At 43.2% G+C, this 24,521-nt stretch overlaps 1 protein-coding gene across 3 annotated transcripts in view; it reads right to left on the reverse strand.

Moving 5' to 3' along the window:
• The window catches only part of LOC133642938 (myosin-10-like), a 193,462-nt gene that overhangs the window by 160,608 nt on the left and 8,333 nt on the right, over window positions 1–24,521 (reverse strand). For all 3 annotated transcript variants that reach the window (XM_062037362.1, XM_062037363.1, XM_062037361.1), the window contains exon 3: window positions 4,675–4,831. In XM_062037362.1, the coding sequence (XP_061893346.1) occupies window positions 4,675–4,831 (157 nt within the window). The remainder of the gene's footprint in view (window positions 1–4,674; window positions 4,832–24,521) is intronic.

The raw sequence follows: 24,521 nt of genomic DNA on the forward strand, positions 1-24,521 counted from the left end.
GCCACATCGGTGTGTAAAGGATATCACCACACGGGCTCAGGAAGACTTCAGAAAACCACTGTCAGTAACTACAGTCGGTCGCTACATCTGTAAGTGCAAGTTAAAACTCTACTATGCAAAGCCACAGCCATTTATCAACAACACCCAGAAACACTTCGCCGGGCCTGAGCTCATCTAAGATGGACTGATACAAAGTGGAAAAGTGTTCTGTGGTCGGACGAGTCCACATTTCAAATTGTTTTTGGAAACTGTGGACGTGGTGTCCTCCGGACCAAAGAGGAAAAGAACCATCCAGACTGTTCTAGGGTGAAAGTGTAAAAGGCAGCATGTGTGATGGTATGGGGGTGTATTAGTGGCCAAGACATGGGTAACTTACACATCTGTGAAGGCACCATTAATGCTGAAAGGTACATACAGCTTTTGGAGCAACATATGTTGTTACCGTGGACGCCCCTGCTTATTTCAGCAAGACAATGCCAAGCCAGGTGTTACAACAGCGTGGCTTCATAGTAAAAGAGTGTGGGTACTAGACTGGCCTGCCTGTAGTCCAGACATTGAAAATGTGTGAAGGCTAAAAGGGAGACTGTTATAGCTGTACGTCGAGCAAGAATGGGAAAGAATTCCACTTCAAAAATGTGTCTCCTCAGTTCCCAAACCGTTACTGGGTGTTGTTCAAAGGAAAGGCCATGTAACACACTGGTAAAAATGCCTTTTTTGCAATGTGTTGCTGCCATTCAATTCAAAGTTCATGATTATTTGCAAAGTTTCTCAGTGTGAACATGAAATATCTTGTCTTTGCAGTCTATTCAATTGAATATAAGTTGAAAAGGATTTGTTGTATTCTCTTTTTATTTACCATTTACACAACCTGACAACTTCACTGCTTTTGTAAATAAAGCGTGTGCGTATGGTAGAAGTGAAGCAGCTTAGCAATTAATAATGATGGACATTTATCCATGAAAATATGAAGAAGAAGCTCACGGTGTTTGCGGTACATTCTGTTGTGTATTATTGGGAAAGATGGCTTTGAGAGAGGACTACCCGTCACAGAACCATCAAACGCCAGGTAAGCCAGCGTAAAGTCCAGCTAAAACCCCGTCACTCACAAAGTGACACCTCTATCTGAGCTCCCAGGGGACGGTTATTTTGGTCGCACAAACACAAACACACACACACGCTCACACACAAGGTATCCATAGTGATGCACCCCTGCCCGGTGGCGGGTGACTGGCTGATCTGGAGACAAGTTGATTGTGACTCAGCATGTAGAATTTAGCACAGCAAAGGGACAGTGACTTCATTCCACTGGACCCTGTGCCCCCCCTCCTCTGAGGGCCGCTGCTCCAAAAGAAAGAAACCCCCCGCGGGGTCAAACACAAGAATGGCGGTGTACCGAATCCAGGCCAACATATTTATGCGTTTGCCCGTAAAGCTCGACGGACGGTGAAAGCACGGAACTTAACTCTTCAATCGGGGTAAAGAGAACGTCACGGAAAAGGAGTTCAAAAATAGCTTTCCTGGAAATAGACGGTTGAAGTACTGCCGATTGTTAAGCCAGGCCCCCTTAAGTCATGGTCTCAGCTGTTGGTCCCGCAGAGTCCAGAGACCAGCCGCAGGGCTGTAATAACAAGGAGTCTATCACACACAAACTCTGGCAGCTGTGAGCGTGTGACCAGGTCACGGTGTGACGGGCAGGAAAGCAAACACTCCTTTCAAGCGTACGTTCAGACTGACAGCCTTGGTCTGGAGAAGACAGACTGATGCGGGTCTCAAAGTAGACCTTTTTGAACACCATGCTGAAAAAGTCCTATAATAGAAACGTCTGAAAGCATAGTGTGACGGTGACTTAGTTCAGACTCCAAGATGCGGAGACGGGGGTTAGCGTCCAGGTATAAGAGTATTTAATGTCCAAAAAACACAGAAAAGTTCAGGTTTTTGTCCTGGTTTTGGAACTGTTGACCAACTCTATACTCCCGGCAGGATCCTTGAGGGTGCATAGGAGTTTGCCCAACCAGTCTACATGTGTTTTGTGGACTTGGAGAAGAAATTCGATTGTGTCCCTCAGGAAGTGCTCAGGGAGTATGGGGTATCGGACCGCCTGATTGTGGCGGTCTGCTCCCTGTATGATTAGTGTCCGCATTGCCGGCAGTAAGTCGGACCTGTTTCCAGTCAAGGTTGGACCTTTGTCATCGATTCTGTTGATCATTTTTATGGACAGAAGGAGAAACAGAGGGTGAGTTCCAATTATTGTAGGATCACACTCCTCAGCCTTGTGGTTTTCGTCCTGGTCGTGGAACTGTGGCCCGGCTCTATACTCTCGGCAGGATCCTTGACGGGTGCATAGGAGTTTGCCCAACCAGTCTACATGTGTTTTGTGGACTTGGAGAAGGAATTGGATTGTGTCCCTCGGGAAGTGCTCAGGGAGTATGGGGTATCGGACCGCCTGATTGTGGCGGTCTGCTCCCTGTATGATCAGTGTCCGCATTGTCGGCAGTAAGTCGGACCTGTTTCCAGTCAAGGTTGGACCTTTGTCATCGATTCTGTTGATCATTTTTATGGACAGAAGGAGAAACAGAGGGTGTGTTCCAATTATCGTAGGATCACACTCCTCAGCCTTGTGGTTTTCGTCCTGGTCGTGGAACTGTGGACCAGCTCTATACTCTGGGCAGAGTCCTTGAGGGTGCATGGGAGTTTGCCCAACCAGTCTACATGTGTTTTGTGGACTTGGAGAAGGAATTGGATTGTGTCCCTCGGGAAGTGCTCAGGGAGTATGGGGTATCGGACCGCCTGATTGTGGCGGTCTGCTCCCTGTATGATCAGTGTCCGCATTGTCGGCAGTAAGTCGGACCTGTTTCCAGTCAAGGTTGGACCTTTGTCATCGATTCTGTTGATCATTTTTATGGACAGAAGGAGAAACAGAGGGTGTGTTCCAATTATCGTAGGATCACACTCCTCAGCCTTGTGGTTTTCGTCCTGGTCGTGGAACTGTGGACCAGCTCTATACTCTGGGCAGAGTCCTTGAGGGTGCATGGGAGTTTGCCCAACCAGTCTACATGTGTTTTGTGGACTTGGAGAAGGCATTCGATTGTGTCCCTCGGGAAGTCCTGTGGGGAGTGCTCAGAGAGTATGGGGTATCGGACTGTCTGATTGTGGCGGTCCGCTCCCTGTATGATCAGTGTCAGAGCTTGGTCCACATTGCCAGCGGTAAGTTGGACCTGTTTCCAGTGAGGACTGGACTCCGCCAGGGCTGCCATTGTCACCAATTTAGTTTACAACTTTTATGAACAGAATTTCTAGGCACTGTCAGGGTGTTGGAGGGATCCGGTTTGGTGGCTGCAGGATTAGGTCTCTGCTTTTTGCAGATGATGTAGTCCTGATGGCTTCAACTGGCCAGGATCTTCAGCTCTCACTGGATCAGTTCGCAGCAGAGTGTGAAGCGACTGGGATGAGAATCAGCATCGTGGCTCTCGCCCGGGAAAGGGTGGAGTGCCATCTCCGGGTTGGGGAAGAGATCCTGCCCCAAGTGGAGGAGTTCAAGAACCTTGGGGTCTTGTTCACCAGTGAGGGAAGAGTGGACCGCAAGATCGACAGGCAGATCGGTGCGGCGTCTGCAGTGATGCAGACCCTGTACCGGTCAGTCTTGGTGAAAAAAGAGCTGAGCCGGAAGGCAAAGCTCTCAATTTATCGGTCAACCTACGTTCCCATCCTCACCTATGGTCATGAGCTTTGGGGTATGACCGGAAGGACAAGATCACGGGTACAAGGAGGAAATTAGTTTCCCCCGTCGGGTGGCGGGTCTCTCCCTTAGAGATAGGGTGAGAAGATCTGTCATCCGGGGGGAGATGAAAGTAAAGCCTCCACATGGGGAGGAGCCAGATGAGGTGGTTTGGCCGATACACGTCAAAACATCGTATTTCAGCGCCGATAATGGTTTATTTGCTTTCTGCAAAAAAGCAATCCACGAGAAATCTGAGTGTATCAGTTCAATGACCCTTAAAAGTGCTTTGAAATAATAGCACGTATATGACACAATCCAAACAACCGTCCCTAGTCATGGTGCAAAAAAAAAATTAAAAAAAATGCAACTAACAAAGGTCAACACACAAGGTCACTCAACACAACCTGCTCACTGAACTTTATGGATATTATAAAAATGTCGAAACACCACAGAGAATTCAAAATGACACCCATTTAAATCCATGACAATGCATGATGGGAAAATACCAAAGACTCTTTACGCTTATCTATGCTTGGCGCGTTTTAGCTGCCTGATATTTCTGACTGATTACAAAACTTTAAGAAGGTTGTCACGGAAGTAAACAACGTGAGTCAATGTGGTCAATGAATATGAATTGGGCTTTAGAGTGAAAACCCAATCCAAACAACCTTCCCTAGTCATGGCGCAAATAAAATTGCAGTCAACACACATGGTCACACATAACAACCTGCTCACTGAACTTTATGGAGGTCGTCACGGAAGTAAACAAGGTGGGTGGACAATCCAGCACATTTCAAGCCACACCCTTTCTTGGCACATTAATCCCTGGGGTATGCTGCAGAACTCCAAACTCCTTGCCCACCAAAACACTCCATATGTGACAAGACCTGCACACACACCCGTGACTCCACATGCACACAGGTGTCAGCGACCACACACAAAACGGGGTGTCCTACCTTGGAGCATGCAGCGGTACGCCGACTCCGAGATGGCGTAGATGTGAGGCGGCATCTCGTGCCTCTTCTTCCCTCGGTACATCTCGATGATGTTCTCCGAGTAGATGGGCAGGTTCTTGTAGGGGTTGATGACCACGCAGAACAAGCCCGAGTATGTCTGCAGTTTGGGATAGACAACACGGAAAGATTGGAAATGGAACTAGGAAATTTGATGGGCCCTGGAACTCTGGCCGGGTGTTGCCGGAAGCCGCCGTGCTTTTAAGACGATGCAGAGTGTCTGAATCCGTGAGTTTTAGGTGTAACTGCACAAAAAGAGCTACAGAGCTAGCCTAAAACATTAGCATGCGCACATTAAAATGCTAACACTTAGCATGTGTGCTAACAGTGATAGCATGTGTCACATAAGCATTATGGCTGTAAGGTGTATGGCTGCAGAAATAGAAAAAGTGTCAAATTAGATGAAAAAGTTAGCATGCTTAAGTTAGTTTGCTACCATGCTATTGTTTTCATGCTAACAGTTAACAAGTGTCACATACCAAGTTATATGACTCTGGGGTGAACGGCTGCAAAAGTAACTCAGAAAGTTAGCACGCTAATGTTAGCACGCTAGCAAGCTAACATTAGCATGCTAAAAGTTAGCTTGTGTTACGTTCCAAGTTATACGACTCTGGGGTAAACGGTCGCAAAAGTCACTCAGAAAGTTAGCACGCTAATGTTACCACGCTAGCAAGCTAATGTTAGCATGCTAACAGTTAGCTTGTGTTACATACCAAGTTATATGACTCTGGGGTAAACGGTTGCAAAAGTCACTCAGAAAGTTAGCACGCTAACGTTAGCACGCTAGCAAGCTAATGTTAGCATGCTAACAGTTAGCTTGTGTTACATACCAAGTTATATGACTCTGGGGTAAACGGTTGCAAGCATAACTCAAAAAGTTAGCATGCTAGCAAGCTAATGTTGGCATGCTAACAGTTAGCTTGTGTTATATACCAATTTATATGACTCTGGGGTAAACGGCTGCAAAAGTAACTCAAAAGGTTAGCATTCTAATGTTAGCACGCTAGCAAGCTAATGTTAGCATGCTAACAGTTAGCTTGTGTTACATACCAAGTTATATGACTCTGGGGTAAACGGTTGCAAACATAACTCAAAAAGTTAGCATGCTAGCAAACTAATGTTGGCATGCTAACAGTTAGCTTGTGTTATATACCAATTTATATGACTCTGGGGTAAACGGCTGCAAAAGTAACTCAAAAGGTTAGCATTCTAATGTTAGCACGCTGGCAAGCTAATGTTAGCATGCTAACAGTTAGCTTGTGTTACATACCAAGTTTATATGACTCTGGGGTAAACGGTTGCAAACATAACTCAAAAAGTTACCATGCAAGCAAGCTAATGTTGGCATGCTAACAGTTAGCTTGTGTTACATACCAAGTTATATGACTCTGGGGTAAACGGTTGCAAAAGTCACTCAGAAAGTTAGCATGCTAATGTTAGCACGCTAGCAAGCTAATGTTAGCATGCTAACAGTTAGCTTGTGTTACATACCAAGTTATATGACTCTGGGGTAAACGTTGCAAACATAACTCAAAAAGTTAGCATGCTAGCAAGCTAATGTTGGCATGCTAACAGTTAGCTTGTGTTATATACCAATTTATATGACTCTGGGGTAAACGGCTGCAAAAGTAACTCAAAAGGTTAGCATTCTAATGTTAGCACACTAGCAAGCTAATGTTAGCATGCTAACAGTTAGCTTGTGTTACATACCAAGTTATATGACTCTGGGGTAAACGGTTGCAAACATAACTCAAAAAGTTAGCATGCTAGCAAGCTAATGTTGGCATGCTAACAGTTAGCTTGTGTTATATACCAATTTATATGACTCTGGGGTAAACGGTTGCAAAAGTAACTCAAAAGGTTAGCATTCTAATGTTAGCACGCTAGCAAGCTAATGTTAGCATGCTAACAGTTAGCTTGTGTTACATACCAAGTTATATGACTCTGGGGTAAACGTTGCAAACATAACTCAAAAAGTTAGCATGCTAGCAAGCTAATGTTGGCATGCTAACAGTTAGCTTGTGTTATATACCAATTTATATGACTCTGGGGTAAACGGCTGCAAAAGTAACTCAAAAGGTTAGCATTCTAATGTTAGCACGCTAGCAAGCTAATTTTAGCATGCTAACAGTTAGCTTGTGTTACATACCAAGTTATATGACTCTGGGGTAAACGGTTGCAAACATAACTCAAAAAGTTAGCATGCTAATGTTTTTTGTGGAAGATATTGCATATTTTGTGTGTTTTCCATATTAAAAAAAAAAAGTTTTCTTTGACAAAAAGGAAATTAAACAAAAAATACAATAAACAAATGTAAATAAAACTTAAAATAAACAGATCTGAAGTTGATCACTTAAGTATAAAAATTAAAAACATTTAAAAATGTCTGATTTATTTTGAACACTTTTAAGAGTGGGACACTTTTGGACCCCCAATAATTTCAGTGGGATTATATTTTTTAAAAACTGCCATTGCTCAAAAAACAATAATGTCACTTTCATGTCAAATTCACTCTCCCTGCACTCGGCAACTAACTTATAATGTCTAGGATCATTTTGATCTTAAAGAATCATTTCCTACAAATCCCACAGGCCTAAAAGTGGAGCAGCAGACCGCAGGAATCACTCAACAGCACCCAGGAAAGGGAAGGTGATAGTTCCACTGTGACACCAGATCTAGGGGACAGGATCCTAGGCCTGCTGACAGCTGAGCAACACACTGACTACATAACAGTCTAGTCCATCTGCCACTCTCCCCTGGAGAGATGACACCAGCCCTCCAAGTATATATGTCATGTAGTAACCTTCATAACAATATGTCATATGTACAATATACACACTGCAAGTATATATATCATGTAGTAACCTTCATAACAATATGTCATATGTACAATATACACACTGCAAGTATATATATCATGTAGTAACCTTCATAACAATATGTCATATGTACAATATACACACTGCAAGTATATATATAATGTAGTAACAGACACCTTCATAACTATATGTAATATGTACAATATACACACTGCAAGTATATATATAATGTAGTAACAGACACCTTCATAACTATATGTAATATGTACAATATACACACTGCAAGTATATATATATATCATGTAGTAACAGTCTCCTTCATAACTATATGTAATATGTACAATATACACACTGCAAGTATATATATATTGTAGTAACAGACACCTTCATAACAATATGTAATATGTACAATATACACACTGCAAGTATATATATCATGTAGTAACAGACACCTTCATAACAATATGTAATATGTACAATATACACACTGCAAGTATATATATCATGTAGTAACAGACACCTTCATAACAGTGTGTAATATGTACAATATACACACTGCAAGTATATATATAATGTAGTAACAGACACCTTCATAACTATATGTAATATGTACAATATACACACTGCAAGTATATATATAATGTAGTAACAGACACCTTCATAACTATATGTAATATGTACAATATACACACTGCAAGTATATATATATTGTAGTAACAGACACCTTCATAACAATATGTAATATGTACAATATACACACTGCAAGTATATATATCATGTAGTAACAGACACCTTCATAACAATATGTAATATGTACAATATACACACTGCAAGTATATATATCATGTAGTAACAGACACCTTCATAACAGTGTGTAATATGTACAATATACACACTGCAAGTATATATATCATGTAGTAACCTTCATAATAATATGTCATATGTACAATATACACACTGCAAGTATATATATCATGTAGTAACAGACACCTTCATAACAATATGTAAAATATACACACTGCAAGTATATATATCATGTAGTAACAGACACCTTCATAACAATATGTAATATGTACAATATACACACTGCAAGTATATATATCATGTAGCAACAGACACCTTATATATATATATATATATATATATATATATATATATATATATATATATATATATATATATATATATATATATATATATATATATATATATATATATATATATATATATATATAAAATCCCCATCAGGCAACACGTAGAGGTCTTTATTAGAAAACATCTTAATGACTTGATCTACATAGTGTGCAGAAGAAGACTAGTAAGTACTAGAATAAAGTCAGTGGTCTACATAGTGTGCAGAAGAAGACTAGTAAGTACTAGAATAAAGTCAGTGGTCTACATAGTGTGCAGAAGCAGACTAGTAAGTACTAGAATAAAGTCAGTGGTCTACATAGTGTGCAGAAGAAGACTAGTAAGTACTAGAATAAAGTCAGTGGTCTACATAGTGTGCAGAAGAAGACTAGTAAGTACTAGAATAAAGTCAGTGGTCTACATAGTGTGCAGAAGAAGACTAGTAAGTACTAGAATAAAGTCAGTGGTCTACATAGTGTGCAGAAGAAGACTAGTAAGTACTAGAATAAAGTCAGGGGTCTACATAGTGTGCAGAAGCAGACTAGAAAGTACTAGAATAAAGTCAGTGGTCTACATAGTGTGCAGAAGAAGACTAGTAAGTACTAGAATAAAGTCAGTGGTCTACATAGTGTGCAGAAGAAGACTAGTAAGTACTAGAATAAAGTCAGTGGTCTACATAGTGTGCAGAAGAAGACTAGTAAGTACTAGAATAAAGTCAGGGGTCTACATAGTGTGCAGAAGCAGACTAGAAAGTACTAGAATAAAGTCAGTGGTCTACATAGTGTGCAGAAGCAGACTAGAAAGTACTAGAATAAAGTCAGTGGTCTACATAGTGTGCAGCAGAAGACTAGTAAGTACTAGAATAAAGTCAGTGATCTACATAGTGTGCAGAAGAAGACTAGTAAGTACTAGAATAAAGTCAGTGGTCTACATAGTGTGCAGAAGAAGACTAGTAAGTACTAGAATAAAGTCAGTGATCTACATAGTGTGCAGAAGAAGACTAGTAAGTACTAGAATAAAGTCAGTGGTCTACATAGTGTGCAGAAGAAGACTAGTAAGTACTAGAATAAAGTCAGTGGTCTACATAGTGTGCAGAAGAAGACTAGTAAGTAGTAGAATAAAGTCAGTGATCTACATAGTGTGCAGAAGAAGACTAGTAAGTACTAGAATAAAGTCAGGGGTCTACATAGTGTGCAGAAGCAGACTAGAAAGTACTAGAATAAAGTCAGTGGTCTACATAGTGTGCAGCAGAAGACTAGTAAGTACTAGAATAAAGTCAGTGATCTACATAGTGTGCAGAAGAAGACTAGTAAGTACTAGAATAAAGTCAGTGGTCTACATAGTGTGCAGAAGAAGACTAGTAAGTACTAGAATAAAGTCAGTGATCTACATAGTGTGCAGAAGAAGACTAGTAAGTACTAGAATAAAGTCAGTGGTCTACATAGTGTGCAGAAGCAGACTAGTAAGTACTAGAATAAAGTCAGTGGTCTACATAGTGTGCAGAAGAAGACTAGTAAGTACTAGAATAAAGTCAGTGGTCTACATAGTGTGCAGAAGCAGACTAGAAAGTACTAGAATAAAGTCAGTGGTCTACATAGTGTGCAGAAGAAGACTAGTAAGTACTAGAATAAAGTCAGTGGTCTACATAGTGTGCAGAAGCAGACTAGTAAGAACTAGAATAAAGTCAGTGGTCTACATAGTGTGCAGAAGAAGACTAGTAAGTACTAGAATAAAGTCAGTGGTCTACATAATGTGCAGAAGAAGACTAGTAAATACTAGAATAAAGTCAGTGGTCTACATAGTGTGCAGAAGAAGACTAGTAAGTACTAGAATAAAGTCAGTGGTCTACATAGTGTGCAGAAGAAGACTAGTAAGTACTAGAATAAAGTCAGTGGTCTACATAGTGTGCAGAAGAAGACTAGTAAGTACTAGAATAAAGTCAGTGATCTACATAGTGTGCAGAAGAAGACTAGTAAGTACTAGAATAAAGTCAGGGGTCTACATAGTGTGCAGAAGCAGACTAGAAAGTACTAGAATAAAGTCAGTGGTCTACAAAGTGTGCAGAAGAAGACTAGTAAGTACTAGAATAAAGTCAGTGGTCTACATAGTGTGCAGAAGAAGACTAGTAAGTACTAGAATAAAGTCAGTGGTCTACATAGTGTGCAGAAGAAGACTAGTAAGTACTAGAATAAAGTCAGTGGTCTACATAGTGTGCAGAAGCAGACTAGTAAGTACTAGAATAAAGTCAGTGGTCTACATAGTGTGCAGAAGAAGACTAGTAAGTACTAGAATAAAGTCAGTGATCTACATAGTGTGCAGAAGAAGACTAGTAAGTACTAGAATAAAGTCAGTGGTCTACATAGTGTGCAGAAGAAGACTAGTAAGTACTAGAATAAAGTCAGTGGTCTACATAGTGTGCAGAAGAAGACTAGTAAGTACTAGAATAAAGTCAGTGGTCTACATAGTGTGCAGAAGAAGACTAGTAAGTACTAGAATAAAGTCAGTGATCTACATAGTGTGCAGAAGAAGACTAGTAAGTACTAGAATAAAGTCAGGGGTCTACATAGTGTGCAGAAGCAGACTAGAAAGTACTAGAATAAAGTCAGTGGTCTACAAAGTGTGCAGAAGAAGACTAGTAAGTACTAGAATAAAGTCAGTGGTCTACATAGTGTGCAGAAGCAGACTAGTAAGAACTAGAATAAAGTCAGTGGTCTACATAGTGTGCAGAAGAAGACTAGTAAGTATTAGAATAAAGTCAGTGGTCTACATAGTGTGCAGAAGCAGACTAGTAAGTACTAGAATAAAGTCAGTGGTCTACATAGTGTGCAGAAGAAGACTAGTAAGTACTAGAATAAAGTCAGTGATCTACATAGTGTGCAGAAGAAGACTAGTAAGTACTAGAATAAAGTCAGTGGTCTACATAGTGTGCAGAAGAAGACTAGTAAGTACTAGAATAAAGTCAGTGGTCTACATAGTGTGCAGAAGAAGACTAGTAAGTACTAGAATAAAGTCAGTGGTCTACATAGTGTGCAGAAGCAGACTAGAAAGTACTAGAATAAAGTCAGTGGTCTACATAGTGTGCAGAAGAAGACTAGTAAGTACTAGAATAAAGTCAGTGGTCTACATAGTGTGCAGAAGCAGACTAGTAAGAACTAGAATAAAGTCAGTGGTCTACATAGTGTGCAGAAGAAGACTAGTAAGTACTAGAATAAAGTCAGTGGTCTACATAGTGTGCAGAAGAAGACTAGTAAGTACTAGAATAAAGTCAGTGGTCTACATAGTGTGCAGAAGAAGACTAGTAAGTACTAGAATAAAGTCAGTGGTCTACATAGTGTGCAGAAGCAGACTAGTAAGTACTAGAATAAAGTCAGTGGTCTACATAGTGTGCAGAAGAAGACTAGTAAGTACTAGAATAAAGTCAGTGATCTACATAGTGTGCAGAAGAAGACTAGTAAGTACTAGAATAAAGTCAGTGGTCTACATAGTGTGCAGAAGAAGACTAGTAAGTACTAGAATAAAGTCAGTGGTCTACATAGTGTGCAGAAGAAGACTAGTAAGTACTAGAATAAAGTCAGTGGTCTACATAGTGTGCAGAAGCAGACTAGTAAGTACTAGAATAAAGTCAGTGGTCTACATAGTGTGCAGAAGAAGACTAGTAAGTACTAGAATAAAGTCAGTGGTCTACATAGTGTGCAAAAGAAGACTAGTAAGTACTAGAATAAAGTCAGGGGTCTACATAGTGTGCAGAAGCAGACTAGAAAGTACTAGAATAAAGTCAGTGGTCTACATAGTGTGCAGAAGAAGACTAGTAAGTACTAGAATAAAGTCAGTGGTCTACATAGTGTGCAGAAGCAGACTAGTAAGAACTAGAATAAAGTCAGTGGTCTACATAGTGTGCAGAAGAAGACTAGTAAGTACTAGAATAAAGTCAGTGGTCTACATAGTGTGCAGAAGAAGACTAGTAAGTACTAGAATAAAGTCAGTGGTCTACATAGTGTGCAGAAGAAGACTAGTAAGTACTAGAATAAAGTCAGTGGTCTACATAGTGTGCAGAAGCAGACTAGTAAGTACTAGAATAAAGTCAGTGGTCTACATAGTGTGCAGAAGAAGACTAGTAAGTACTAGAATAAAGTCAGTGATCTACATAGTGTGCAGAAGAAGACTAGTAAGTACTAGAATAAAGTCAGTGGTCTACATAGTGTGCAGAAGAAGACTAGTAAGTACTAGAATAAAGTCAGTGGTCTACATAGTGTGCAGAAGAAGACTAGTAAGTACTAGAATAAAGTCAGTGGTCTACATAGTGTGCAGAAGAAGACTAGTAAGTACTAGAATAAAGTCAGTGATCTACATAGTGTGCAGAAGAAGACTAGTAAGTACTAGAATAAAGTCAGGGGTCTACATAGTGTGCAGAAGCAGACTAGAAAGTACTAGAATAAAGTCAGTGGTCTACATAGTGTGCAGAAGAAGACTAGTAAGTACTAGAATAAAGTCAGTGGTCTACATAGTGTGCGGAAGCAGACTAGTAAGAACTAGAATAAAGTCAGTGGTCTACATAGTGTGCAGAAGAAGACTAGTAAGTACTAGAATAAAGTCAGTGGTCTACATAGTGTGCAGAAGAAGACTAGTAAGTACTAGAATAAAGTCAGTGGTCTACATAGTGTGCAGAAGAAGACTAGTAAGTACTAGAATAAAGTCAGTGGTCTACATAGTGTGCAGAAGCAGACTAGTAAGTACTAGAATAAAGTCAGTGGTCTACATAGTGTGCAGAAGAAGACTAGTAAGTACTAGAATAAAGTCAGTGGTCTACATAGTGTGCAGAAGCAGACTAGTAAGTACTAGAATAAAGTCAGTGGTCTACATAGTGTGCAGAAGAAGACTAGTAAGTACTAGAATAAAGTCAGTGGTCTACATAGTGTGCAGAAGAAGACTAGTAAGTACTAGAATAAAGTCAGGGGTCTACATAGTGTGCAGAAGCAGACTAGAAAGTACTAGAATAAAGTCAGTGGTCTACATAGTGTGCAGAAGAAGACTAGTAAGTACTAGAATAAAGTCAGTGGTCTACATAGTGTGCAGAAGCAGACTAGTAAGAACTAGAATAAAGTCAGTGGTCTACATAGTGTGCAGAAGAAGACTAGTAAGTACTAGAATAAAGTCAGTGGTCTACATAGTGTGCAGAAGAAGACTAGTAAGTACTAGAATAAAGTCAGTGGTCTACATAGTGTGCAGAAGCAGACTAGTAAGTACTAGAATAAAGTCAGTGGTCTACATAGTGTGCAGAAGAAGACTAGTAAGTACTAGAATAAAGTCAGTGATCTACATAGTGTGCAGAAGAAGACTAGTAAGTACTAGAATAAAGTCAGTGGTCTACATAGTGTGCAGAAGAAGACTAGTAAGTACTAGAATAAAGTCAGTGGTCTACATAGTGTGCAGAAGAAGACTAGTAAGTACTAGAATAAAGTCAGTGGTCTACATAGTGTGCAGAAGCAGACTAGTAAGTACTAGAATAAAGTCAGTGGTCTACATAGTGTGCAGAAGAAGACTAGTAAGTACTAGAATAAAGTCAGTGATCTACATAGTGTGCAGAAGAAGACTAGTAAGTACTAGAATAAAGTCAGTGGTCTACATAGTGTGCAGAAGAAGACTAGTAAGTACTAGAATAAAGTCAGTGATCTACATAGTGTGCAGAAGAAGACTAGTAAGTACTAGAATAAAGTCAGTGGTCTACATAGTGTGCAGAAGAAGACTAGTAAGTACTAGAATAAAGTCAGTGGTCTACATAGTGTGCAGAAGAAGACTAGTAAGTACTAGAATAAAGTCAGTGGTCTACATAGTGTGCAGAAGAAGACTAGTAAGTACTAGAATAAAGTCAGTGATCTACATAGTGTGCAGAAGAAGACTAGTAAGTACTAGAATAAAGTCAGGGGTCTACATAGTGTGCAGAAGCAGACTAGAAAGTACTAGAATAAAGTCAGTGGTCTACATAGTGTGCAGAAGAAGACTAGTAAGTACTAGAATAAAGTCAGTGGTCTACATAGTGTGCAGAAGCAGACTAGTAAGAACTAGAATAAAGTCAGTGGTCTACATAGTGTGCAGAAGAAGACTAGTAAGTACTAGAATAAAGTCAGTGGTCTACATAGTGTGCAGAAGAAGACTAGTAAGTACTAGAATAAAGTCAGTGGTCTACATAGTGTGCAGAAGAAGACTAGTAAGTACTAGAATAAAGTCAGTGGTCTACATAGTGTGCAGAAGCAGACTAGTAAGTACTAGAATAAAGTCAGTGGTCTACATAGTGTGCAGAAGAAGACTAGTAAGTACTAGAATAAAGTCAGTGATCTACATAGTGTGCAGAAGAAGACTAGTAAGTACTAGAATAAAGTCAGTGGTCTACATAGTGTGCAGAAGAAGACTAGTAAGTACTAGAATAAAGTCAGTGGTCTACATAGTGTGCAGAAGAAGACTAGTAAGTACTAGAATAAAGTCAGTGGTCTACATAGTGTGCAGAAGCAGACTAGTAAGTACTAGAATAAAGTCAGTGGTCTACATAGTGTGCAGAAGAAGACTAGTAAGTACTAGAATAAAGTCAGTGGTCTACATAGTGTGCAAAAGAAGACTAGTAAGTACTAGAATAAAGTCAGGGGTCTACATAGTGTGCAGAAGCAGACTAGAAAGTACTAGAATAAAGTCAGTGGTCTACATAGTGTGCAGAAGAAGACTAGTAAGTACTAGAATAAAGTCAGTGGTCTACATAGTGTGCAGAAGCAGACTAGTAAGAACTAGAATAAAGTCAGTGGTCTACATAGTGTGCAGAAGAAGACTAGTAAGTACTAGAATAAAGTCAGTGGTCTACATAGTGTGCAGAAGAAGACTAGTAAGTACTAGAATAAAGTCAGTGGTCTACATAGTGTGCAGAAGAAGACTAGTAAGTACTAGAATAAAGTCAGTGGTCTACATAGTGTGCAGAAGCAGACTAGTAAGTACTAGAATAAAGTCAGTGGTCTACATAGTGTGCAGAAGAAGACTAGTAAGTACTAGAATAAAGTCAGTGATCTACATAGTGTGCAGAAGAAGACTAGTAAGTACTAGAATAAAGTCAGTGGTCTACATAGTGTGCAGAAGAAGACTAGTAAGTACTAGAATAAAGTCAGTGGTCTACATAGTGTGCAGAAGAAGACTAGTAAGTACTAGAATAAAGTCAGTGGTCTACATAGTGTGCAGAAGAAGACTAGTAAGTACTAGAATAAAGTCAGTGATCTACATAGTGTGCAGAAGAAGACTAGTAAGTACTAGAATAAAGTCAGGGGTCTACATAGTGTGCAGAAGCAGACTAGAAAGTACTAGAATAAAGTCAGTGGTCTACATAGTGTGCAGAAGAAGACTAGTAAGTACTAGAATAAAGTCAGTGGTCTACATAGTGTGCGGAAGCAGACTAGTAAGAACTAGAATAAAGTCAGTGGTCTACATAGTGTGCAGAAGAAGACTAGTAAGTACTAGAATAAAGTCAGTGGTCTACATAGTGTGCAGAAGAAGACTAGTAAGTACTAGAATAAAGTCAGTGGTCTACATAGTGTGCAGAAGAAGACTAGTAAGTACTAGAATAAAGTCAGTGGTCTACATAGTGTGCAGAAGCAGACTAGTAAGTACTAGAATAAAGTCAGTGGTCTACATAGTGTGCAGAAGAAGACTAGTAAGTACTAGAATAAAGTCAGGGGTCTACATAGTGTGCAGAAGCAGACTAGTAAGTACTAGAATAAAGTCAGTGGTCTACATAGTGTGCGGAAGAAGACTAGTAAGTACTAGAATAAAGTCAGTGGTCTACATAGTGTGCAGAAGAAGACTAGTAAGTACTAGAATAAAGTCAGTGATCTACATAGTGTGCAGAAGAAGACTAGTAAGTACTAGAATAAAGTCAGTGGTCTACATAGTGTGCAGAAGAAGACTAGTAAGTACTAGAATAAAGTCAGTGGTCTACATAGTGTGCAGAAGAAGACTAGTAAGTACTAGAATAAAGTCAGTGGTCTACATAGTGTGCAGAAGCAGACTAGTAAGTACTAGAATAAAGTCAGTGGTCTACATAGTGTGCAGAAGAAGACTAGTAAGTACTAGAATAAAGTCAGTGGTCTACATAGTGTGCAGAAGAAGACTAGTAAGTACTAGAATAAAGTCAGGGGTCTACATAGTGTGCAGAAGCAGACTAGAAAGTACTAGAATAAAGTCAGTGGTCTACATAGTGTGCAGAAGAAGACTAGTAAGTACTAGAATAAAGTCAGTGGTCTACATAGTGTGCAGAAGCAGACTAGTAAGAACTAGAATAAAGTCAGTGGTCTACATAGTGTGCAGAAGAAGACTAGTAAGTACTAGAATAAAGTCAGTGGTCTACATAGTGTGCAGAAGAAGACTAGTAAGTACTAGAATAAAGTCAGTGGTCTACATAGTGTGCAGAAGCAGACTAGTAAGTACTAGAATAAAGTCAGTGGTCTACATAGTGTGCAGAAGAAGACTAGTAAGTACTAGAATAAAGTCAGTGATCTACATAGTGTGCAGAAGAAGACTAGTAAGTACTAGAATAAAGTCAGTGGTCTACATAGTGTGCAGAAGAAGACTAGTAAGTACTAGAATAAAGTCAGTGGTCTACATAGTGTGCAGAAGAAGACTAGTAAGTACTAGAATAAAGTCAGTGGTCTACATAGTGTGCAGAAGCAGACTAGTAAGTACTAGAATAAAGTCAGTGGTCTACATAGTGTGCAGAAGAAGACTAGTAAGTACTAGAATAAAGTCAGTGATCTACATAGTGTGCAGAAGAAGACTAGTAAGTACTAGAATAAAGTCAGTGGTCTACATAGTGTGCAGAAGAAGACTAGTAAGTACTAGAATAAAGTCAGTGGTCTACATAGTGTGCAGAAGAAGACTAGTAAGTACTAGAATAAAGTCAGTGGTCTACATAGTGTGCAGAAGCAGACTAGTAAGTACTAGAATAAAGTCAGTGGTCTACATAGTGTGCAGAAGAAGACTAGTAAGTACTAGAATAAAGTCAGTGATCTACATAGTGTGCAGAAGAAGACTAGTAAGTACTAGAATAAAGTCAGTGGTCTACATAGTGTGCAGAAGAAGACTAGTAAGTACTAGAATAAAGTCAGTGGTCTACATAGTGTGCAGAAGAAGACTAGTAAGTACTAGAATAAAGTCAGTGGTCTACATAGTGTGCAGAAGAAGACTAGTAAGTACTAGAATAAAGTCAGTGGTCTACATAGTGTGCAGAAGCAGACTAGTAAGTACTAGAATAAAGTCAGTGGTCTACATAGTGTGCAGAAGAAGACTAGTAAGTACTAGAATAAAGTCAGTGGTCTACATAGTGTGCAGAAGAAGACTAGTAAGTACTAGAATAAAGTCAGTGGTCTACATAGTGTGCAGAAGCAGACTAGTAAGTACTAGAATAAAGTCAGTGGTCTACATAGTGTGCAGAAGAAGACTAGTAAGTACTAGAATAAAGTCAGTGGTCTACATAGTGTGCAGAAGAAGACTAGTAAGTACTAGAATAAAGTCAGTGGTCTACATAGTGTGCAGAAGAAGACTAGTAAGTACTAGAATAAAGTCAGTGGTCTACATAGTGTGCAGAAGAAGACTAGTAAGTACTAGAATAAAGTCAGTGGTATGGTGTGTGACACGCTGATTGGTGGATCAGGAAGTGGATGATGTCAAAGGGACAGCAGCAGCCACTATGTCTGACTATGTTCTAGAAGAATGCTGATGCTTGATGACAGCTGGGACTTGACTTCCAGCACAAAGAGGGGCTTGTATCCATGCTAGCTCTGATTAGCCACTGACGCTACGTGAAATCAATCCTGCCAATCAAGTGTGTGCTAGAACAACAACCAACAATCAAGTGTGTGCTAGAACAACAACCAACAATCAAGTGTGTGCTAGAACAACAACCAACAATCAAGTGTGTGCTAGAACAACAACCAACAATCAAGTGTGTGCTACAACAACAACCAACAATCAAGTGTGTGCTAGAACAACAACCAACAATCAAGTGTGTGCTAGAACAACAACCAACAATCAAGTGTGTGCTAGAACAACAACCAACAATCAAGTGTGTGCTAGAACAACAACCAACAATCAAGTGTGTGCTAGAACAACAACCAACAATCAAGTGTGTGCTAGAACAACAACCAACAATCAAGTGTGTGCTAGAACAACAACCAACAATCAAGTGTGTGCTAGAACAACAACCAGTGCCTAACTGCCACGGGACTCCAACATGGAGGTCTTCAACCAAGTCCTGGGCGCAGGGGACGAGCTGGAGGGGCATTACTGCACGTCTGGAGGGGCATTACTGCACATCTGGAGGGGCATTACTGCACGTCTGGAGGGGCATTACTGCACGTCTGGAGGGGCATTACTGCACGTCTGGAGGGGCATTACTGCACGTGTGGAGGGGCATTACTGCACGTCTGGAGGGGCATTACTGCACGTCTGGAGGGGCATTACTGCACGTGTGGAGGGGCATTACTGCACGTCTGGAGGGGCATTACTGCACGTCTGGAGGGGCATTACTGCACGTGTGGAGGGGCATTACTGCACGTGTGGAGGGGCATTACTGCACGTCTGGAGGGGCATTACTGCACGTGTGGAGGGGCATTACTGCACGTGTGGAGGGGCATTACTGCACGTCTGGAGGGGCATTACTGCACGTCTGGAGGGGCATTACTGCACGTGTGGAGGGGCATTACTGCACGTGTGGAGGGGCATTACTGCACGTGTGGAGGGGCATTACTGCACATCTGGAGGGGCATTACTGCACGTGTGGAGGGGCATTACTGCACGTGTGGAGGGGCATTACTGCACATCTGGAGGGGCATTACTGCACGTCTGGAGGGGCATTACTGCACGTGTGGAAGGGCATTACTGCACGTGTGGAGGGGCATTACTGCACGTCTGGAGGGGCATTACTGCACGTCTGGAGGGGCATTACTGCACGTGTGGAGGGGCATTACTGCACGTGTGGAGGGGCATTACTGCACATCTGGAGGGGCATTACTGCACGTCTGGAGGGGCATTACTGCACGTGTGGAAGGGCATTACTGCACGTGTGGAGGGGCATTACTGCACGTGTGGAGGGGCATTACTGCACGTCTGGAGGGGCATTACTGCATGTCTGGAGGGGCATTACTGCACGTGTGGAGGGGCATTACTGCACGTCTGGAGGGGCATTACTGCACGTGTGGAGGGGCATTACTGCACGTCTGGAGGGGCATTACTGCACGTGTGGAAGGGCATTACTGCACGTGTGGAGGGGCATTACTGCACGTCTGGAGGGGCATTACTGCACGTCTGGAGGGGCATTACTGCACGTCTGGAGGGGCATTACTGCACGTGTGGAGGGGCATTACTGCACGTCTGGAGGGGCATTACTGCACGTGTGGAGGGGCATTACTGCACGTGTGGAGGGGCATTACTGCACGTCTGGAGGGGCATTACTGCACGTGTGGAGGGGCATTACTGCACGTCTGGAGGGGCATTACTGCACGTCTGGAGGGGCATTACTGCACCTCTAGAGGGGCATTACTGCACGTGTGGAGGGGCATTACTGCACGTCTGGAGGGGCATTACTGCACGTGTGGAGGGGCATTACTGCACGTGTGGAGGGGCATTACTGCACGTGTGGAGGGGCATTACTGCACATCTGGAGGGGCATTACTGCACGTGTGGAGGGGCATTACTGCACGTGTGGAGGGGCATTACTGCACATCTGGAGGGGCATTACTGCACGTCTGGAGGGGCATTACTGCACGTGTGGAAGGGCATTACTGCACGTGTGGAGGGGCATTACTGCACGTCTGGAGGGGCATTACTGCACGTCTGGAGGGGCATTACTGCACGTGTGGAGGGGCATTACTGCACGTGTGGAGGGGCATTACTGCACATCTGGAGGGGCATTACTGCACGTCTGGAGGGGCATTACTGCACGTGTGGAAGGGCATTACTGCACGTGTGGAGGGGCATTACTGCACGTGTGGAGGGGCATTACTGCACGTCTGGAGGGGCATTACTGCATGTCTGGAGGGGCATTACTGCACGTGTGGAGGGGCATTACTGCACGTCTGGAGGGGCATTACTGCACGTGTGGAGGGGCATTACTGCACGTCTGGAGGGGCATTACTGCACGTGTGGAAGGGCATTACTGCACGTGTGGAGGGGCATTACTGCACGTCTGGAGGGGCATTACTGCACGTCTGGAGGGGCATTACTGCACGTCTGGAGGGGCATTACTGCACGTGTGGAGGGGCATTACTGCACGTGTGGAGGGGCATTACTGCACATCTGGAGGGGCATTACTGCACGTCTGGAGGGGCATTACTGCACGTGTGGAGGGGCATTACTGCACGTCTGGAGGGGCATTACTGCACGTCTGGAGGGGCATTACTGCACGTGTGGAGGGGCATTACTGCACGTGTGGAGGGGCATTACTGCACGTGTGGAGGGGCATTACTGCACGTGTGGAGGGGCATTACTGCACGTGTGGAGGGGCATTACTGCACGTGTGGAGGGGCATTACTGCACGTCTGGAGGGGCATTACTGCACGTCTGGAGGGGCATTACTGCACGTGTGGAGGGGCATTACTGCACGTGTGGAGGGGCATTACTGCACGTGTGGAGGGGCATTACTGCACGTGTGGAGGGGCATTACTGCACGTCTGGAGGGGCATTACTGCACGTCTGGAGGGGCATTACTGCACGTGTGGAGGGGCATTACTGCACGTCTGGAGGGGCATTACTGCACGTGTGGAGGGGCATTACTGCACGTGTGGAGGGGCATTACTGCACGTGTGGAGGGGCATTACTGCACATCTGGAGGGGCATTACTGCACGTCTGGAGGGGCATTACTGCACGTGTGGAAGGGCATTACTGCACGTGTGGAGGGGCATTACTGCACGTGTGGAGGGGCATTACTGCACGTCTGGAGGGGCATTACTGCATGTCTGGAGGGGCATTACTGCACGTGTGGAGGGGCATTACTGCACGTCTGGAGGGGCATTACTGCACGTGTGGAGGGGCATTACTGCACGTCTGGAGGGGCATTACTGCACGTGTGGAAGGGCATTACTGCACGTGTGGAGGGGCATTACTGCACGTCTGGAGGGGCATTACTGCACGTCTGGAGGGGCATTACTGCACGTCTGGAGGGGCATTACTGCACGTGTGGAGGGGCATTACTGCACGTGTGGAGGGGCATTACTGCACATCTGGAGGGGCATTACTGCACGTCTGGAGGGGCATTACTGCACGTGTGGAGGGGCATTACTGCACGTCTGGAGGGGCATTACTGCACGTCTGGAGGGGCATTACTGCACGTGTGGAGGGGCATTACTGCACGTCTGGAGGGGCATTACTGCACGTGTGGAGGGGCATTACTGCACGTGTGGAGGGGCATTACTGCACGTGTGGAGGGGCATTACTGCACGTCTGGAGGGGCATTACTGCACGTCTGGAGGGGCATTACTGCACGTCTGGAGGGGCATTACTGCACGTGTGGAGGGGCATTACTGCACGTGTGGAGGGGCATTACTGCACGTCTGGAGGGGCATTACTGCACGTGTGGAGGGGCATTACTGCACGTCTGGAGGGGCATTACTGCACGTGTGGAAGGGCATTACTGCACGTGTGGAGGGGCATTACTGCACGTCTGGAGGGGCATTACTGCACGTCTGGAGGGGCATTACTGCACGTCTGGAGGGGCATTACTGCACGTGTGGAGGGGCATTACTGCACGTGTGGAGGGGCATTACTGCACATCTGGAGGGGCATTACTGCACGTCTGGAGGGGCATTACTGCACGTGTGGAGGGGCATTACTGCACGTCTGGAGGGGCATTACTGCACGTCTGGAGGGGCATTACTGCACGTGTGGAGGGGCATTACTGCACGTGTGGAGGGGCATTACTGCACGTCTGGAGGGGCATTACTGCACGTGTGGAGGGGCATTACTGCACGTGTGGAGGGGCATTACTGCACGTGTGGAGGGGCATTACTGCACGTCTGGAGGGGCATTACTGCACGTCTGGAGGGGCATTACTGCACGTGTGGAGGGGCATTACTGCACGTGTGGAGGGGCATTACTGCACGTGTGGAGGGGCATTACTGCACGTGTGGAGGGGCATTACTGCACGTGTGGAGGGGCATTACTGCACGTGTGGAGGGGCATTACTGCACGTGTGGAGGGGCATTACTGCATGTGTGGAGGGGCATTACTGCACGTCTGGAGGGGCATTACTGCACGTGTGGAGGGGCATTACTGCACGTGTGGAGGGGCATTACTGCACGTGTGGAGGGGCATTACTGCACGTGTGGAGGGGCATTACTGCACGTGTGGAGGGGCATTACTGCACGTGTGGAGGGGCATTACTGCATGTGTGGAGGGGCATTACTGCACGTCTGGAGGGGCATTACTGCACGTCTGGAGGGGCATTACTGCACGTGTGCAGAGGGGCATTACTGCACGTCTGGAGGGGCATTACTGCACGTGTGCAGAGGGGCATTACTGCACGTGTGCAGTAGACCACTAACAACCCATTTGGCATGTTTGCTTCCTGTCAAAGGAAACAAAGTATCCCACTTAGCCAGGCACATGTTTGCAATTGTGTCTCAGGCGAGTTCCAAGTCAAGACAAAACACAGACCGAGACCATGGTCCTGGTCAGGGAGGACATGAGGAACCCAGCCAGGTCTTGCAAGAGACGGTAGAAAATCTAAATACCGTATTTTCCGCACCATAAGCCGCACCTAAAAACCACAATTTTTCTCAAAAGCTGACAGTGCGGCTTATAACCCGGTGCGCCTTATATATGGATTAATATTAATATTTATTTTCATAAAGTTTAGGTCTCGCAACTACGGTGAACAGCCGCCATCTTTTTTCCCCATAGAAGAGGAAGCGCTTCTTCTTCTACTGTAAGCAACCGCCAAGGTGAGCACCCGCCCCTGTAGAAGAAGAAGCGTGCGGATATTACGTTTCATTTCATTTGTGTGTTTCTGTAAAGACCACAAAATGTCTCCTACTAAGAGACACGCGTACAAGGTTCCACTGACTTTTGATATTCCTGTGAACCGCACTGTGGATACAACGGGAGCACGTACGGTGAATATTCGCACCACAGGGAATGAGAAGTCGTCCTACTGTGGTTGTAGTTTGCCATGCTAACGGCCAGAAACTTCCACCCACGGTGATATTCAAAAGGAAGACCTTGCCAAAAGAGAACTTTCCAGCCAGCGTCATCATAGAAGCTAACTCGAAGGGATGGATGGATGAAGAAAAGATGAGCGAAGACTTTTTTCACGCAGCTCCGTCCCTCGCATCAATGTTTTTATTTATTTTATTTTTTTCCCCAAAATTTCCAGGAAATTCCCATTCAAATAAATGGACATATTTTATAGTTCTACAATTCCCTAAATTCTCATATGTTGCACCATTTTTAAACCCCATTCCGACCTTTCAATCATCCACCTACACTACTCTTCCCATATATTGAACGCGAAACATGTTTTCCCTTTCCCAAAATTCCTGGAATTTTCTCCCCATTGACAATGATTGGGCATTATACAATCAACTCAACTCCATATCCCACATTTCTCATCCGATTCAAAGCGTTCCAGCATCCACACACTCCACTCACCTTGGACTATCAAACTAACATTTTCCAAGTTCAAAACAATTCCAGGAATTCCCAGTTTTCCAAAGTGCTATTTTCCCCTCTTCCTGGAAAGTTTTCACAGTCCACATTTTTCAACCATTTTTGACCATCCCACCTTCAAAACATTCCTCTTAGTTGGGACAACAAATGCT

This window comes from Entelurus aequoreus, linkage group LG25 (assembly GCF_033978785.1).
Source record: "Entelurus aequoreus isolate RoL-2023_Sb linkage group LG25, RoL_Eaeq_v1.1, whole genome shotgun sequence".
In the NCBI taxonomy this organism is placed as follows: domain Eukaryota; kingdom Metazoa; phylum Chordata; class Actinopteri; order Syngnathiformes; family Syngnathidae; genus Entelurus; species Entelurus aequoreus.